The sequence below is a fragment of the Lipophrys pholis genome (assembly GCF_963383615.2).
Source record: "Lipophrys pholis genome assembly, chromosome: 9".
NCBI classification, from domain to species: Eukaryota; Metazoa; Chordata; class Actinopteri; order Blenniiformes; family Blenniidae; genus Lipophrys; species Lipophrys pholis.
Genome location: NC_137639.1, coordinates 17,360,346 through 17,380,332, shown reverse-complemented (window position 1 = coordinate 17,380,332; position 19,987 = coordinate 17,360,346). Strand labels below are relative to the sequence as shown.

Sequence of the window (19,987 nt, the reverse complement as noted above, 5' to 3'; positions counted from 1 at the left end):
TTGGCTTTATCTCTCAGCCACTGAAGTCACTGTCATGCTGGGAAACCAATCCATGACCCATCGTCAGTGTTCTTCCTGGGGAAAGAAGGTTTTCATCCAGTTACACGGCCCCCGTTCATTACTACCTCATTGTGGGGAAATCTTCCTATATATATGCAGAGAAATAGCCCGAAAGCATGATGATACCACCTCCGTGCTTGACAGTGGGGGTAGTGTTCGTGGAGTCCTACTCAGCCTCTTTCTGTTGCAAGTCAAGTTGATGCTAAAGAGCTCAATTTTAGTTTCCTCTCGGCACATCACATTTTCAAAGGTCTATCTGAATCATTCAAGTGTTCACAAGCAAACTTCAGACGGGGTTGTTGTACTCGAGCCGAGGGACCTTGCAGGCACTGCAGGATCTCAACCCATTATGGTGAAGTGTGTTACCAATGGCCTTGGTGACTGTAGGGCCAGCTACCTTGAACTCATGATAATCCTTGCCCCTATGAGGTGAGATCTTGCACGGAGCTCCAGAGGATGATTGATGGTTGTTTTTCCAATAATGGCACCAATTGGTAGAGCATGAGACTCACGCCGGGCGCCACCTTCCCGTGGGCTCACCACCTGCAGGAAGGTTCTTAAATCGGTGCTGTGTGATCTGGGTAACAGTGCTCTGATTGTCACCCCCGCGACCCGGAAACGGATAAGCGGGAGAAAATGGATGGATGGATGGATGGCACCAACTGTCTCATCAGGCTTCTTGCATATGGTCTTGTTGCCCCTTCCAGCCTTGTGGCAGTCTGTAATCTTGTCCCTAACATCCTATGGCAGTTCTTTGGTGTTGCACAAGGTGGTGAGGAGGTTTGAATAGAAGAGATTGATTCTGTGACAGGTATTTTTTATTTTTTTTTTAAATACTTTGTTGAGAGTTGAGATTGGAACTTTTTTTTTTTTTAATTGACGGAACTAATTTGTGTGCCTCATGGGCACTTAACTAGTCTGTGGGAGCCAGAATTGTTGCTGGTTGGTAGCGGATCAAATAATTATTTCACTCAATCAAATGCAAATCAATTTATAATCTTTGTATAATGTGTTTTTTTTTCTGTATTTATTTTGTTGATATTCTGTTAAAATACATCTACTCTGAAAATTATACACTGTTCATTTCTTTGCACAGGGGCAAACTTAAAAAACAGCAGGGGATCAGATAATTATCTCCTCCACTGTATTGTCTTTCTTTTATTTTGCTTTTTTTTACTATATTGGTTATATTGGAGGACCCCCCCCCCCCTCCACACACACACACACACACACCTTCATTTCATTTTCTATTGTGGAATGGTATGGGTGGTGTGTGTGATTGTCTGTCTCTCTGTGTGTTTGCTCTGTGATGGGCTGGTGACCAGTCTGGGGTGTATCCTGCCCTCGCCCATAGTTAACTGGAATTGGCTCCAGCGCCCCATGACCCTGCAAGAAATTAATTGGTGTACCGTAGAAGATGGATGGTACTGTGGGTATAGTATAGCAGTTCTGTTTCCTCTCACCAATAGCTGCATGTGAAGTTAGTTGGTGGCTCTAAATTGCCAATAGGTGTGAGTTTGACAAAAAACAAACAAATGTTGATGTCTTTCATTCACGTACCACTGGAAGGAGCTCGTACAGCCACCTTTTTCAGAATCAACGCTGTAGTAGGAAAAAGGCTGTGGCCCCTTTAAGAGAACAGGTGCGCCTTGACAGGTAAGAGAGTGGAGTTACAGGAAATACAGCTTTAGTCATCAAACACAAAACAAACATGGATCTTAGTTTCAGTTCATAATGGATATGCGCGCCGAGGATTCCCTTTTTTTTGTGAGTTTTATTCAAATAAGTCCTCTTACGAGTTTTTTGTCCAGGTGTGTATGCTCACCTGAAATACAGTGATTCAGATTGGGAGTGGAAATTCTGCGTTTTAAAGCGTCTAATCTGTCCACAGACCGCCCTGACTGACGACATGAGACAACATTTGCTCCTTATCGGTCTGTCGCTGGCAGGTAAAACTATTCTCTCCATCACTTTCCTGTCTCATTCAAAATGCTTGGGAAAAACAGCCTAACGACTATCGGCTCAGTCTGTACTCTGAACGGAAACCAAAAAAAAGAACAGAAAAGGATGACAGGCCAGGGGAGGACAGCTGTGGTATTCAAGACACGTATAGAAAACAATTGCATTTGAAGCAGAAAAGCTCCGTCTTAACAGCTCTTAAACCTGCGAGGCTGCATTCCGTCTGCACACACTGCTGACTGACGTGATGCCTTCAGGGCCCCCTCTCAGGCTCAGACATCCCAGCTCTCAGCGTGTGGTGCACAATAACGAGGAGGTTTCCAGCATGGCGCTGTGTGAAGATTTTTGGTTTTGGTTTTTTTTATTTCCTCCAAGGGCTTTGCACCGCACTTTTGTGATAGCAGAACAAATAATAGGTATCTCACCTACACTGAAACCGAGCAGGTGAATAATTAGTGAAGAAATTATGGTCATTTTTTTTTAATAACTTCTGCATCACTTTATGCAACCCCCAAACATATAGTGGTTACTTTTTGGCAACCTCAGACTAGAGGGGTCAATAATTAAACATTTATTTAGCTATATAATGATTTATAAATTTCATTAAATCATCACAGTCCACAACGTTTTTGCTTTTCGCTTATTGTAATAGTATCAACATAATTGTATTTGGGCAGTTTAACATCGTATTTTGACATTTCTATCCACAAAACAAACAAACAAACAAACTATGACTTAATTATTATAATATCTATTATCACACATCCAAATGCAAGTAAGTCCTAAAATGAAATAATTTTCTTCTGGCAAATAAAACATTATATTTTAAAGTACTATTACAAAAGAAAAACCCTTTTTATATGAGAAATATTTACTTTAAATGGTGAAGGTTGGCAAATTTATTTATGTCATGAAGAAGTCTTGAAATATCTTTGAAATGCCAATAGTAGGAATGTTCAATTTCTATGACTGAACAATGAAGGCTTAAAGTAAAAATGGGATTTATGGACAGGCCACCGGCTGAACTTTACAGGAGGTTGATGTGAAATAATTATTTTAAAAGATGACCACATCATTGTATTTGGCACTGACAACTAATAGGCTCATAGTTAGAAAAGGAAGGTTTATGTAAAGTTTATTCTCAGACACACAAACATAATAATAATAATAATAATAATAATAATAATAATAATTAATAATGCATCAAAGTTGTAACATGCACAAACGTATTTACTAAAGTCGAGCAATTACATTCTGTTAAACATATAGTTGAATCACCATTGCTGGCAAAACAAATAGACTGATGCAGATCGAAAACGGCAGCTTATCAAATCTTATTGAGCAGAACTGAAGTCGACTTGGCCTGTTACAGCAGTACTAGTTTCCAATGAGTGAAATTAATGAATGAGTTGCTCAGTTTCAAGTTATCCTTATGGCCCGTGCGCCAATATTATTGTATTTAATGTCTGCATCTGTCAGTAGGCCATCACTGTAAAAACAGACATAATAATATGTTGATTCCACCACAGGAGAGACTTGAACTAGTCTGTAATCAGATGGAAACAAATATGTGCATATATTGGTAGCCGTGTTGGCAAGCGGCCACAAGACTTATCAACATATCAAATATTGGCAGGAAATCCAATATTATTCCTCCTATCCAGTAATTATTCTTAAAAGCCTGATGCGTCACTGCATGAAATGAGCTTAAAATTGTCCCCGTGTGCCATGTTTACATATCGAAATGCATTATGTCTGCGTCTGGCAGGGAGCATCACAATAAGAACAGACATATGCTAATTTCCCAACAGGAGAGACTTCATGTTGTTTGCAGTTAGATACAATTAGCGTGTGCATACATCAGCTCAGAGAATTGGAACATATTAGAGTATTGGATGTCAACAAAAAAAATCCAATATTGTGTATTACTTAAGAGGCCACGGTCCTCAATGGTTTTCATGTGTCCCTGTTTCAAAATCATATACAGGCTTTCTGTAGAGCTTCACAATGACATATTTATTAGATTCAGGTGTCTGGGAGCAAACAAGCTTGCAGGACTGTGGCCCCTCCAGGACCGATAGATCCCACCTCTTCAGGGTCACTGCGACAATGTACACAGCTGGAAGTTTGTGCTATTTTCTGTTTTTGTTTTTCAATTCCTCAGGAAGCCCAAAACCAATATTTGTCTTTAAAGCTTGATGTAGCTTATTCCCCGGTTCCTTGGACAAAAAAACAAAACAAAAAAACCCAAAACAAAACATGGCCGTGTCCTTCTGCATAATTTATTTTGACTGACTCCCACATTGCACCAGCATACACTAATTGTGCATTATTCACCCGATGTTAATGCTCAGGTTTGCTCATGTTTTTGTTGTGTTTAATAGAAGTCAGCAATCCCCTGCTGCATCAGGAGCTCCACTTTTTGAGGAAAAAAAAAAAAAGAAACGAAAAGTATTTGTGAGATGTTTTTAAAGATTTATGACTTCAGTAGGAAGAAATGGCCTCTTGACGAGGAGTGTCATGAACTTGGTGTCAGGAAATGTTGAGAGGCAAGAGAATACATTTGCTGATTTATTTGTGAAATGTGTCGACAGTAACAAACATCCACGTCCTTTGAGCGTTTCGTATGAAAATCACAACGATCAAGTTGCCTCAGTTATTTGTGCGGCTGCAGCAAGATGAGCCAAGAAAATGAAAACCAGAAATGTAAATTATATTTTAATTTGCTCATTAACCAAAGGTTGTTGTTCATGCATGAAGGAGAATAATTAAAGAAGTAATCATCAACAGTTTCAGATTAAATATTTATTTCGCTGCTGTCTGTCTGCACTTCAAACTACCTAATCAAGATTCAACCTAAATTCCTGCGGCTCGGCGGACGTATCTCCGATAGATTAAACAAGAAGTGATTTATTTCACGTGTTCAGAGACACTAAAGAGAGGGATTGCCGAGATTGATGGGTAAACCCTCTAGGCCAACGTGTAATTGTTTTAAATGCTAGTAATTTATTAGCTGAGTAGATATGAAGCCGTAGTTACTTAATTAAAGTTGGACTCTCTCATGCCACGAGCACACCTCACTTGTGTCGCTCTTGCGTTTTGTCCTGTGAAAAACAATCCAAGGACCCGTGGAAGCCTAAGGTCTGTGCTGCATCACTCCTGGGCGTTTCTCACTTCTGACTCATGCCGAAAAAACAACAAATCTGAAAGCCGCAAAACGCTTTTGTTGTCTTTAGCAATTCAGCGTGGGAACCTGAACACAATCCATTTGGCTGTTGTCATTTTATTCTCTGCTCTCCTGTGAAAATCGTGTAAAGGCAGTCCAGCGAGACTGATCAGGAACATATTGATTTGACTCACTATAATTCACTGGCCAGAGTGTTCTTGCGTGGCTGCTTTATACGCCAGTAAAAAGGTATTGGAAATTCAGCAGGGCCTTTCCAATCCTGACACTCAAGTAAAAACACAAACAAGAGGGAGGACTGGCAGCCAAATATAAAAACACATTCCTCCTTCTTCACTCTCATACAGACTTCGAATGGGCGAACAGCATACAATGCTTACATGCGTGAATGGGTGAGATCAATGCTTCTTCACAACATAGTTGCCTTTGCACCACTGATTGTTGTGAGGAGAGATGGCAAACATGATTATGATACGGCTTATGTGAAGTCAGGCTAACAAAAACACAAAATAGATGTTTAGCTTGGGATCACGTACAATCCACAAAACATGGTGTGAAATCTATGAGGGGGGAAAAGAGTGTGTACCTTTCTAATGGGTTTCTACCCCCTGAGCCTGCTCTGTTTATGTATAGCTTTTCTTTTTCGCAGTGGAGGGAGATGCATTCTGAACCCCAAACCTGAATAAAAGTATAGTTTGAAGAGTCCTCAACTCTGTCTTCTACATTTCTCCATCCACAAATGGGGTGAGAGGTGGCTTGTGCCAATCCCAGCAGGTGAATGACCAGACACCATGTTTAGAGGTGTCGGTTAATCACCCAACTTGCATTTCTTTGTAGAGAAGTAAAGGCAACCCAGAGAAAACAAAAGATTCCGGGAATTCATGTCGCACAGAGAAACCCAAGGTCGATGTCAAGGTCAAAATAAAGTTTATTATCCCTGAGGGGCAATTTGTAGTAAAGCCAGCTATAAGACGTATATGAAAGAAAACACCATCTGTTCAATAGACATGAGGACTCATCTTCTTTCAATTACTGCGCAGACCTCTTTTTTTTGGAATAGAAGAGTTGTTGTATTGGATCTGCACCTCCGGGTAAGAACTGACACGGTCAGCCACTATGTGGCCCTACTACACTATAAATAAATGAGACGCACTCTCAAATGCAAAATAATTAATATCACATATCAAGTGAGCAATATAATTGTGCCAGCAGAATGCACCGCCATGAAGACTTCACTATTCCTCGCTCCAACGGGTTATTGCAACTTGACCAGTAGACTCAGCAAGTTTTTAAAGCTGGGGCGTTCTTCCAGCTGCAACTAGTTTAGTGTTAGTTGAACTGATATGATTAGTTTAAGGCTCACATCGAGAATGCTCCTGGTTTATAACCTGATCATGTCACACATCCTCAATGAGAGCATGCATCCATCCATCCGTCCGTCCGTCCGTCCGTCCGTCCGTCCGTCCGTCCGTCCGTCCGTCCACTACACGTCGAAAGCCGCTCAGGCCTAGAATTTATCGAGTTGCTGTGAAGAAACAGTGCGGTCATTTAATGATCTGTTCACTAATTAACAGATGGAGTTATACAGTCTGGTGACGGTGGACAGAAATTAGGTTGTGAATCATCCTGTTGTGAATGTTGGTAGGATGATCCACTGGTTTGCATGCCCTCCCGGTGTCTGTGCTCGCTGTGCACTCTGGTGTGGGTGTGGGTATGTGTGGTGTTGGCTGGGATCTGCAGAGTTTAAGGAAGGTAAAGTAAGCAAGACTCGAGCGACTGACTGCACATTGTTGTGTTGGCACTATTTCACTTTTGAAGCTGCTTGCAGTGAAATGTGTTTCACTGTGTTCAAATACATTTCCTGATGAAATTTTCGAAACTGTGAAGACCAATAAAACGGGAAAGAAGCAATAAAAAAGCTCTGCTACATTTGTTTTAGGGCTTTTCTAATCTTTGCTCATTTTCTTAGACCTGCTGTTTTACATCTACGTGCCTTTGAGTAGTTGAGCCGCTGAAGACGTTTTGAAGGGGAAAATGCTCAACTGAAATTGTTAAGAGTCTGAAATTGACAGAACCTTTGTGGGATTTTTTGCATTATCATTTGTGAGCGTGTCTGTGTTTTGTTTTGTTGTTTTTTCTTTAATTCAGAAGAAAAATTCCTGTATACACGATAAAAAGTGTTGTTACTGTTTTGATACACTTCAATTGCAGTGGCATCATCTAGTAGATCCGGTGTGGTGTGCCAACACCAAACTGCACAGTTAATTAGTTTTAGTGTACAGGTATGCTGGTCCCATTTTTCCAACCATAATTAACATGACAATCTCTTCTATTTTTCTGTGTAGCTCTCTTCTTTGCCGATGTCCTGGCTCAGAACCAGGTGCCAGTCGAGTTCCAGCAAGATCCGGTCCTGGTTCGAACCGGAGCCAACATATTGTTCACGGTGCTGACCGAGCCTCAGGTCTTCAGTATCACATGGCAGTACCAAGCTGGGATTGTTCTGGGCTCGTGGAGCGCGGGAACTGCTCAGATTAACCCGGGGACTCAGTTCTCAGAGAGGGTCACCATTACCGCCACTCAGCTCCAAATTGGAAACGCTGAGCTTCGTGACACCGGCAGCTTCACGGTGGTGGTGGTACCCCTTGGTACCGGCCAGTCTAACTCCAAATCCGCACAGCTGAGGGTGTTCAGTAAGTGAAACAGAAATGTGCCAGAGAATCCACGAATGAGAGGGAATTTAAAAAAACAAAAGAAAAGAAGAGAGGACGGGATAGTGGGAGTGGAGGTTCTGTGAGAGATAGAAGGATGTTTTGAGGAGAGCGATAATGTTGAGGAGGGACAGGAAGCAGTAAAGAAAGAAGAGGTAGGATTCTGGGAGTCAGAGAATTAGTCTGGGAGGTATAATGAAATTAGTGACCCATAGGAGGCGCGGTAAAACTAATGAAAAAGGAGGGATTGAAGCCAGTGGCTCAGGGCTTTATGCTAATTAAAACCCACACAATATGCTGCACTCCTAGTCTTAGATGTTTGATATTGTAGAAGTCTAAATGTAGCGTTGAGTCTACATGCAGTACATACTGTATTTGTATTCATTTGTATTCAGTACTGTAATGGAGCCTGGATAGCTGAGTGTCTCTGAATTTCCAGTCATCAGCCCACGCTGGAGAGATGATGTACGGTCTTTCTCATCCTTCTAACAACCAGTGCTAATAGGGTGGCAGGGTGACTGAATTGTTCGAAGCACTAGTCTATTATTGTTGAAAGGTCATATCCTCCAAACACATGACTGCTAGTTCATGACGGGGAAGAGCTGAGTCCTTGAGAACGACTCCAAACCTCCTACTATTTCACTACTCGAAATGAGAGGCATCAACATTTCTTAAACTATTAAAAAAAAAAAAGGTTGCTGCCGGACAAGCTGCAAAAAAATGTAATTGATTAGGGAAGCTCAGTCGTTGCTCAAATGTTTTTGTTTGTTTGCTGCTGCCGTTCCTTACTCCCCCATCCACAAGCCCCCTCTTCTCCCTCTCCAATTATTTAACTTAGGCTGCTCGCCAAGAGGCATTGCGGCTACCACTCACACCGTCTGCCCCTTTATTCACCATCTGTGCCTCTATCTGAACGCTGTCCCTTCTCTGCTCTCACTTGCTTTGATTACAACAAAGTATCCTCATCAGAAACACAAAACTGCCCACGATTGTTCGGTCACTCCAACTTTTGAAGTGAACCTTTCTCTCTCGCTCGCACACTCTGCATCACTCCCTGCAGTCACAGTTTCTTTGGTGAGATGTCCTTTGTGTTCCTCCGGTAGATGCAGTATCTGGGGTGAGCCTCTCTGTTCCCTCAGTGGCGGTCGAGGAGAGAAATGTGAATCTGACGTGCACGTGGATTGTGGGGACGGAGATTACTGTCCAGTGGGGGAAAGATGGCTCAACCGTCACAGCGGACTCGAGGATCACCATCTCCGATGGCTCTCTGGTCATTAACCCGGCCAGACGGAGTGATGCCGGGGAGTACACATGTACCGCCAGCAATCCTGTCAGCGCCCAGAGTGCCTCACGGAGACTCACCGTCTTCTGTGAGTGGGAACACTGATCAAGACAAGAGGCAGATAATCTACTGTAGCCACTGCAAATAGTAGTAGCTTATCTGCTTCATCCACATTGCACCACATAAAGTGTGCTGAATTGCTCAGGACATTCTTCCTTAAGCCTGTGCTGCTTCTGGCTGCAGCTCCAAAACACCATTATTTCTGATGTGACAGTTTTAGAGGACAATGAGTGCAGTCACTGCAGCGTGTGATATCACTCCAAAAATTTTTACTCACTTCTCTTCATTCAAAAGCATCTGAGTTGAAGGAAATGATTGCCATGTTCAATCTCAAGCTCCACTTTTCCTGTCTCCACGAGAATCCTGAGCTAATGTCCAGTATCAGGATCACAGAGCTGCTATAAGTCCTTCATGACTGCAGCAGGCGCAGTTAATCATGTTGATCCACGTCTTGATGTTTTATTTCACCAACTACTGAATTATCAGGGTGATGTGTGTGTGTGTGATGCAAAAATATCTCAAGTCAGAGTCATGGTGAGTCTTCGCTCGATAGGAAAGTTATAGCAAATCTTCAGTGGTTTAATAACAAAAGCTTTGTCACCATGTGTGACCTTCATCCACTGATCTAAGAGCTCTGCAGGGCTCCTACCATGACAATAAATCACCGACATACCAGCCTGTTTTATGCTTTAGAATTGAGCCATAAAATGTGTTTTTATGCAGGATTATGTGCTGACGCATTTCATGGAATTGATGATTGAATTGCCAGACAACCACATGTGTACTACTTATTTAAACTGAACTGGGCCACAACAACGACATGGAACCAATTGATACTGAATATTAAAGAGTTTTGCTTTTAATTTTATAGTCAAGGAGCACACTTTCAAATTGAAAATGTTTATATTTAATCAAATTGTTTTTAATTGAATCAATTATGCTCAACCTGAATTTCCTTGTGAATTAACCAAAAAAAAAACTAAATCCAAACTGCCACAGTGTTTCTCAGACTAGTCCTGCAGCCATTAGCTCGCATTAAGATGGAGCATTGCTGCCCTTTGCTGATGAAGTTCTGTGTCTTCGAGTTGTTTTATGACCTGAAAAGATTTTCATTTCATAAAGCTTTATCTAACTCAGGGTGCTCCAGCTGACAGTGGGTGGTAATCAGGATTCACCCGTGGGCAGGTCACCAGTGTTACGACCTCTGCCCTTTATGAAACAATGTAAAGAGAACACTCACTTCTGTTGAGAAAATTACCATTATTGACTTCTTCATTACATTTGCACTTTTCGAGGTCTTCCTACAAGCTGGACTGTACTCTCTGATGGGTACATTGCTACTGGGCCTCATATTTGACATCGCGGCTTAAGAAAACTGTTGTTTACTTGTTTCTTCAACAACTGATAACTTTCTTTAGCTGCTGAGAGTTTTAGTGAATGCTGATCACCTGCCTGTCAGATTCTACGATATATTAATTTCAAGTGATGTTGATCCAGAAGTTGTTCTTTCATTAGCTGAGTGACTTGTTGAGAAGATTAAAGTATCTTTACTGGAGTGATTTTATCCTGATGAGAAGTGAAAACCTCATTAGTAGAGCGCCAGGCTTTAGCAGCAGCTTGATTATTATTTTCTTCTAATTATGGTATAAATATTTCTTTTTGTACTTGTTAATCAAAAGCTTTTTGATGCTGATGCTTGTTTTTCTAATTCTTCAACAAACCAGATGGCCCTGACACCCCGGTGCTGACCCTGGACACCCCGAAAGATTGTGTCGGTGAGGGGGATGTGATGGTGGGACAGACGGCGCGCCTCACCTGTGTTTCTGATTCGCTGCCCCCCGCTCTCTTCTCGTGGCAACGTGATGGACAGTCTGTCCCTCAAAGCCAGCCGGACAGTGGGGTTCTCACCCTCCAGACTCTGTCAACCGATCAGAGTGGGCGCTACGTCTGCATCGCCAGAAACGCCATCTCTGAAGGCACGTCGGAGCAGGGCAGAGACTTAACCGTCGTGGGTGAGTTATGGCGAACGCTGACCTTTCTGTGACTGATAATGATTACGGTTGGTTTTGGACTCCGTCCGCGTATCTGTCTTCACGACAGGAGAGGGACAGAAAGTATCCTGGGAGATTGATCTGGTGAGAATGTGGTCAAAGTCATTCAGTGACCTCCCCACTCCTTCCCCGCCTTTTCCTTTTTTTTCTCCTCATTTCTTTCCTCCTCCGTCTCTTTCTTTGCAATTACTTTATCATCTTTTTTCAGAATCTTCTCCTCCTCGCCTTTATCTTTTGTTCTTTTTGCTCCTCTTGTCTGCCCCAGCTCCAGACTCATTATCTTTATTAATTCTCCCCCGATGACACCATTATTTCTATTTCAGATGTATGTTTCAGTGGAGGAGAAGTGGCGGGGATCGTCATCGGCTCTTTACTTGCTCTCCTCATCATCATACTCCTCATCGTGCTTATTATTGTTCTTGTGCGGCGGAGGAGTGGTAAGTCTGTGACTGTGACACCATCTCAATGGAAACTTGTACACTACTCTACCGTTATTGAAACTACTGTTTTAAAAATTCTATACAAACAGTAGTACAAATTATTTATCTCTTGCCAAATTTACAATTGATAATTAGTTTATGTGGACAAATTTAGATATAACGGAACATTTCTCTGTTAAACGAATACAACAATTGGCCAAGTTATTATGCATTTGTTTCAAACTGTTGGAATACCAAAACTAATAAAAAAAAATATCGCGTGGCATAAGTTGTACGTTGGTATGAGTGGAATTAAATCTTTGGATTAAAAGTACATGTACCCCAAAATACTCCTTAATTAGAGTAATCTGGGTGTTCGTGATCTGTTCCTTTAAACCTTTGCTATGATAGATTTTGCTTTTCATACCAGTGTGCAACTGCAAAAGGCTTTTTATTATTGAAAATATAATTCAAAACAATTAATTGAAATATTTGCAATTCCAATAGTTGAATGAATGAGTAAATTGTTTACTCATTCACACACACACACACACACACACACACACACACACACACACACACACACACACACACACACACACACACACACACACACACACACACACACACACACACACACACACACACACACACACACACACACACACACACACACACACACACACACACACACCCATACCAATGGGGTTGGCTGCTCGCTGCTCATCCTCCATTGTGACCGTTTAAGGTTTTGCTTCTTATGAATGTTTAGTGTGATTGTCCAAAAGTCAGACATTTTTTATGTAAAATAGTTCCCGTTGTAGTTTTCATTAATTAGTTCGTGAGTGTTATCAGGATCATTATCATGTTGAAAGGAAACCTCTGGTTTGACGTCAACTTTTAGAAAGATGAGCTCTTGCTATATTTAGACTCTCTCTGTAATGTTGTAGAATTCATTGTTGAATCAATAGCTGCTGTTCAGTCCCTGAGGCGGTTAGAAAACCCCTGAAACAGAACATTTCTACCTCCATGTTTCACAGTAAGTGTGAAGTTCTCCTCCTGACAAGCTGTCTTTGGTCTGCTCCGAACATTTCTCCTGTTACTGTGGGCAAACAGTTCTCTTCAAGTTGTCTGCCCTGAACATATTATTCCTAAAGGCCTTGTCTTTACTGCAGCATTCGTTTGCAAACTATAGCTTCAGAAAGCAAAGGCTCGATTCCTTGCACTATCTCACACAGGTTTCTGGCACCTCCGTCTTATTTTACACACATCCACTTCAACAGGAGCAATTAAAATAGCTACCTGCTGAATTTTCCTTCAAATGTTCTGTTCTCAGGCCGAATTTACTGGGCAGCCTGCATTTGATAAATTGAGTAGTTTGAGCTCTTGAAACAAAGCAACTTTATACTCAAATCACGTAGCAGTTTTTGAAGTGACAATGGTATATTTCATAGAGAAAAGCCTACATTCAAAGCTTCAACTACAAAACTAACTCACCATCCAACTTTGGTTCATTCATGTTTGTTTTGAATTTTTTGATATCCATGGAGGTCAAGCTTGGGTAATTCTTTCCTGATTGGCTGCGGAATTATGTTGATGTTAACACACATGGAAATAATGACTGGCAAACTGCTCCTGCCAGTTTAGTGTCACTTATTAAACCTAACAAGCATATATTTGGACATTTACAGTCCTCAAGTAATATAAAATATCTTTTTTTTGTTATCATGGAAGGAAGCTGGAATAAGCTATTTAAGCTGAGGTTGAACATGCAAATTTCAATCAGAAATTAGCCATTAGACTTTGAACCATTTCCAAATTCTGTCTAATACAAGACAGCCATGGTTCCAGAAACCTCAAAAGAGTCAACAGTCTTTCTGCAGTGTACTCAGCCATTCACATGACCTATATATCAGGTTAAGGGTCAGACATGTTGCATTAACCTAATATTCATTATTATTATTTGTGATACTACAGCACAGCAAAGAGAGAGGGACACTGTTCTTGTTCCGAAGACCAACCCAGATCCACGAATTCCAGTGGGTCACTTGAAATTTACATAAAATTCACAATTGGTTTGTTTGCATCTATTTTTCTGTGGGAATGCACTGGAAGGAGTCAAACAACATGATCCGTCTTTCTTTTGCTCTCTCTCTCCACCCTCCTTTTTCACTTTCTCATGTAAAGCCCCCAGAGCGACAACCTAATGGTGTGAGGGAAGTGGACCAAGGCTTCAACCCCCCCCTCTTCTACACGCAGCCCACTGACCGCTTAAACACAGCCTTACGCGGAAACCGCGGCAATCCACAGACATTGCGGATGAATGGACTGCAAAACTCTGACATGCATCAACACAATGGCCGTACCCACACAAATGGACTCCTACACAATGCCATTCAGAATACCAATTTGTACCCGCACAATGGCATTGACAACCAGGCTTTCACCCACACCGATGCTCAGAATGCAAACACCCTCACAAACACACCGCAGCAGCAAAATTCGAACATCCTCATACAGCCTGGCACTATCCAGGGTGGTGCGCAGCCTCCAGCAGTTCAACTCAGCCTCAACACATTGCCACAAACCAACCAGCCAAACGGCAATGCACAAATGCCAACCATTAATGTCAATCTTAACTCGTATCCACCCAATACCCAGCAGACCCAGCAAGACGGCTCAATACCTCTTCCCAATAATGCCAGTAATAATGCATCACAATTTCAACACAACCTGACACAGACCACACCTGGAATACAAAGTGGTCAGTTCCATCCTGGTGAGGCTCGCACCAATAGACATGTAAACACTGGTCAAGATCCGATTCCAACTGGATATACGCATTTTAAAGCCAACACGCAGACATTCCAGCAGGGCCCAGAATCCCATCAGAGACCTGACAGGGACTCAGGGAGACGTGAGGACACACCAAGCTCCCACCATCAACAGATGCCTTGGGATCAACTGAGAGGAACCCCAGCATATCCCAACAGCACCTCCGACAGTACACAATACACTAGCCGTCCTCCCATGCAAGAGGGAAGAACAAACAGCAGACCACAGCCTCAGAGCCGCAGATCGCCACCCAGACGGGATGCATCATCACCGGACCGGAGGATTTGGAACCGTTTAGCTGATCTTCGACGTGCAAAAACTAGCAGTGTAGGACAGCTTAGCCTGTCCCGCCACACACAGAGAAGCTCCGGCACACAAACGGAAAAGGCTCAGGCAGACATAAGAGGTCTGCCTGTTAGCCAGAATGGCCCCAGGCAAGAAGCCACTCGCAGCAATAACCCCCAGGCACTTCCTCTCATGAGCCAGCAGGCCTCTGTTGGCCGCTCTGCTGTGTCACAGGGACTCGCCACACAACAGGGACTGACTGCTCTTCAGGGGGCAGATACGAGAGCTTTGGCTGATCCTAATCACCTTCAGCAGGCGCACATGGCTCAGCAACAGAGAGCAGCACCGATCCAAACACTACCACAAGGTCTGCGCACACAGACACAGCCTGTTGTACACAGTGCCAGTCAACCCCGCCAAGGAGGCACTGCTCCAGCCGCTCGCCCCTCAGCCCAGCCTAATCCTACCAACCTAACCCAAGCTGCACTTAGAGCCCACACTGAGAAGGCTCAAGTATTCAAAAGTCGGAAACAACAGACTCAGGCTACCCTGCTTCATGCTGGACAGCAAACTCGAGCTCCGACTATTGGAGCTCAGCGAGCACCGGCCCCTCCTCCTGTTATTCCTCTTGCACATTTTCAAACCCTCCCCAGGGAGCGCACCCAACACAAGTCCCCAACCAGAGGTCCACAGCCCCTCAGACCTCCGGTCAACATACCGTTGGCACAACGACCCCAACATCGTTCTGCCAATGGCCAAAAGCATGCACATGTGCAAGGACAGGGCCACAGGCACCCTGCCCACCTCACCCACGCATGGCAGGTGAGTGCAACACTCGGCATGTCAGTAGCCAACAAACGCCATATGTTTAGTGATATTTCAGAGTTCCAGCATGTAGTTTTTGCTCAGATGTGCACTTATGGCTGTCATTTTATGTCATGCTACCTGTGCGCGTCAGTATTAGGGTCTGCCTTCTACACGCAATGTCTTCAGCAGTCTGCGCGTTTGTCTGTATTGCACCTTTCCTGAAGGATGCTTGACAGTTCCTTTAAGGGAATGTTGCATTTCTTCGATTGACAGTCTTCCCAGTGTCATAAAAATGCATTTAGTCTAGAGTGTTTGTGACACTGTGGCAGTTTTTTAAAGTAACATTGCATGTCAGAGGTTCTGCTTCTTCTTCTGGATGACATGTTGGCAATGAAGGGCTTGTTGTGTCTTTCCAGCAACAGGCTCACGGAGGGAGACCGAGATGATGACAGATGTCAGCCGACTACACTCCACAACTGTCCCGCATTCTCTGACACAAACAAACAGCTGACAGACGTGATCCAATATACCAGCAAGCGAGACTGACTGCACAATGTTCTGCACTTAAAAAAGCTGTCATCTAAGTCCTAAAGTCCCCCAACACTTTTTTTTTTTTTGTAAAAGAAATGAGCATGTCTCCCATGGGGATGATAAAATGTGAGGTTTTAAAATGCTGTCATTTGTTTTCCTTAAAGGAAAAACATTTCTCAAAGAAGGAAGCTTGATGAGATTTTTATTTTTTTTTAAAGATTTAGTCTAATAAGCTGAAGCATATGAAAATGACCAAAATATTCCCTCAAAGCAAGTCCCTTCCAGACACACAATCTTTTTAAACACTGGTCATGTGTCAAAATTTACCAGGAGCCTTAACAAAAAAGTTCATTGATCCATGGCTCCTGACCTTTTACTCAAACATCAACAACGTAAACACTCCTTCCGATAAAATGCTCTTGAGGTGCTCGCATGAATAATTGCGGCGACCTCAGCCAAACGTGACAGACAATGAGAAGGGACCTCGCTTGGGAAGGACTCGGCCACGGAGAGCAGTGACAGTCTTGATTTACTTGGAGCTATTTGTTTTGCGCCTTCTGTTTACAGATGCCTCTTATGACACTTCTCAATTAAGGGGATTCGCCTCAGTGGTGCTCGGAAATAATGCTCAGCTAACTACGAGGGAGATCCCACGAATGGATGGGCGCTCATTAATTAACTGCTTTTATGTGACTTAAATGACTTGGAAAGTAATCACACCCGTGCATGAATGAGGTCAGCACAAAGACCTGAGTGGCTGAAAAAGCATTGTAATGATTTACTGGGTCATGGAAAGCCCTTAAAAAAAACACCCAACATTTTTCTTTTGGAATGATTATGTATTTATTGATTTTACATTTGTGTATTTTTTTGTTTTGTTTCTAACTCAGGGGCTTTTAGAATGTTTATTTGTGTTGTGCTAAAACTTATCACTGCTGTTATTTGAAGGAGTAGGTCTTTTTATCTTTTTATGTTGTCAACAAAACCAACAATGCGTCAATTACCTATGTGCCGTAAATCTCCACTGTGCACCAACAACTATTAAAGGCAACAAACTGTGAGATACACAGTTTCATTAAAACTTTTTTATGGGGTCTGAATGCTTATCCACATGATCATCCTGCCTCTTCTAGTGCCAAGTGTGTATTTATCCCCTGCTGAAAATATCCCAAGAACAGGGCTATTTCCTGTCGTTTACAGAAAGTACTGTGGCCTGTAGTTTATCATGAATGTTTTCAGTAAAGGTTTGTGGACAGCAGTGAAGGGGAATTGTTTTTATGTGATTTATTGACAATGATTAACCCCCCCCACACACAGGATATCATAATTTACCTTTACTCTTTAGCTCCATTTGACAAGCATGATGTAGAAATACACAGCACATCTGGCAGCTATAGTCAAACATCTGGGGCAGGACATATTTACAACTCTCCTCTAAGCATATGTAGGAAGATCATACAGGTGGTTAACCTGACATTCAAGTGTATTATTGTATCCACAAACCATTAAGGAACTACTTCTTACTAGGAATCTGTAATGTTTTATAACGTAAACAAAGTTTATGATGAAACCAAGACCAACACTGGATTGACTTGATTATTGAAATGTGATGTGTCACTTAGCTGTGTGCCATATTGTTCATAAAAAAAACCAAAAAAACTACTAAAGGCACAACACTGAGACGCAGAGATTTTCTCCACGAACTTGGGCATTATTAATCTGTATATTTTGCCATTCTGCTAAATGTGTATTCATCCCCTGCTGAAAATAGTTCCTCAGAACCGGGCGATTTGCTGCTGTACAAGTGACGTTTGCCTAAAACTGCAATGTATAGCTGTTTACAGAAACTACAGCTGTCAAAAGATTTATGTTAAGAAGTTATTTGTGTATGTGACTTGTAGACAATCAGAAAGAAAAAAAAATACTCCACAGAATAACCTCAATTTCTACCTTCAAATGTATAAAAGAACAAAAACCCTGAAGTTTGAAAAGCATTGTGAACAATACGCAACACATCTGGCGGCTCTCGTCACACATATGGAGCTTGACATTTTTATCACTGCCTTCTAATTATTCTGTTTTAGTCAAATTAATGCTTGTTGGGAGATCGCACAGGTGTTTCAAGCGCAGTATTGTATCCACCACCCTCTAACAAAATGTACTGGGGATTTATGACTGGTTTTAGCATTTTTTTTTAATATATTAACAATGTCTGAATATCATGTGTAAAGTCCAGAAATAAACATTGAAATTCAACGAGCAGACCGTCTCACAGCCGTCACAGTGGAGCTTACTTGTCTAGACTATTCCCAGCAGACGGCGCAGGGCTGTATTGTACCTCTCTCTCTGAAATGAGCACACTTTTCCAAACATGAGCATCTTTTGATTTTCCAGTGGGAGGAAAAAAAAAAAAAAAAGCCCTCTTCATGCATGTTGACAGTCACTGGGTCCATAAAAGCACCTATTTATTCTGGCGTTCCTCTGAATCACAGGGCTGTTTGCAGTCTGAGCATATTCCCCCCTCACTGTGTCTATAGTGCTAATTATTCATGGCGCCTGTGTACACCGAGTGCTGCTGTTGATTCTCTTCAGATAAATCTGTTCCTTCGGCTTGTTGTGGAGGTGCAGCGCGTGTGTTTGGATCACAGCTCCATCAGTCTCCCAATCCCCTGCTCCCACTTGTACGTCACCTCTGATGAACAGTCCTGCTGCTCACTATTGGAGACACTTCACGCTCGTCTAGCACTGTAATGAGTGGAGATGGAGTGCATTTGAGTACTTGCTACCAGAATAGGTTACAGCATTGCCTCCTGGTTCCAGGTGAGAGCTGTGATTTATGGAAACTTTGGAACAGTTTTACAAAAGCAGTGCTTTGTATACAACAGCCCTGGCTGCTTGTCTAAAGCCTGAAGTGTGTTGTTTACGGCCTAAACAGCTAAAACTCAAACTGCAAGACATTTTGTAGTCCTGAGACACCCGCCGCACGGCAAACCTCAAAAGCTGATGTGGCTACCTTCCCTGGACCAATTTGCATGTAAATCTGCTTGTGTTGTTTTAGTATACTGATTTACAATGATTTACTGTGACTGCCGCAAGTAATTGTAATTGTTTACGCATCCCTTTGGAGGCATAAATTAAAGGAAAACATAACTCAAGTGCTGTGTGTGCAAATAGGGCGTTTTTCGCATTGATGAATAATCATTTTGGTGTATGTCAAACTGCAGCAGCAAGCTTTCCTGACTCGAGTGTGCAGAGAGCGCCGCTGTTGACTCCACTCAGGAGACTGCAGTAGATTTGCAGAGAAAACCTTAATACCGCAAGATGGCCAATATAATCCTAATCCAATTTTAATTTAAATTTAGGCGAGCTCAGCAGGCACACATTTTTTCTCTACTTGATGGCATTTCATTGTTTGAAAATAATGCAGGAGCGGCCATACAGCCCGGAACACCTGCAAGTGAATACAAATTCAACGCGTCGGTGTAGTGGTTAGCCCTGCGACCTCGCAATGAAAAGAGCTTGGTTTGATTCTGAGCTTTTTGAGAGGGGCTAACATGTTCTAACTTCTTCGTGTGTTGCTTTGCTCCACATTCATGTTTAAGTTGTGGATATGAATTGTCTGTAGATTTGCATGTGTATATTATAGTTCAGGTTTGGTACAGGATGTGCCCTGTCTTTTGCACAATTTCAGACTAGATCAGCCTCCTAAGACCCTAAGCTTGATAAAGCGCATATAGAAAATGTACAGATGAACCTGTTCTTTTAGGACAGTGATAGTGATGTTCTCCTCCACCAGGGAAAAGAAA

At 42.4% G+C, this 19,987-nt stretch overlaps 1 protein-coding gene across 4 annotated transcripts; it reads left to right on the top strand.

Moving 5' to 3' along the window:
• Positions 1-1,741: 1,741 nt before the first annotated feature.
• LOC308114950 (uncharacterized protein) lies at positions 1,742-18,442 on the top strand. Of its 4 annotated transcripts, none has more exons than XM_080472220.1 (9): positions 1,742-1,827; positions 1,952-2,009; positions 7,549-7,893; positions 9,015-9,281; positions 10,978-11,265; positions 11,628-11,741; positions 13,701-13,762; positions 13,911-15,665; positions 16,067-18,442. In XM_080472220.1, exons 1-9 carry the CDS (start codon positions 1,795-1,797, stop codon positions 16,094-16,096), a joined length of 2,952 nt encoding a protein of 983 aa, XP_080328346.1. In that variant the 5' UTR covers positions 1,742-1,794; the 3' UTR covers positions 16,097-18,442. The 4 variants fall into 4 exon arrangements, 2 of the variants coding, with proteins under 2 accessions (XP_080328346.1, XP_080328347.1); XM_080472221.1 differs by having other exon boundaries at positions 1,756-1,871; XR_013935659.1 differs by lacking the exon at positions 13,701-13,762 and having other exon boundaries at positions 16,067-17,259.
• Positions 18,443-19,987: the final 1,545 nt, after the last annotated feature.

Coding starts and splice junctions, on each gene's coding strand:
- LOC308114950 (XM_080472220.1), top strand. CDS start 1,795: ATGGATATGCGCGCCGAGGATTCCCTTTTTTTT. Junction 11,266..11,627: donor CAGAGACTTAACCGTCGTGG/GTGAGTTATGGC, acceptor TTTCTATTTCAG/ATGTATGTTTCAGTGGAGGA. Junction 11,742..13,700: donor TCTTGTGCGGCGGAGGAGTG/GTAAGTCTGTGA, acceptor GTGATACTACAG/CACAGCAAAGAGAGAGGGAC.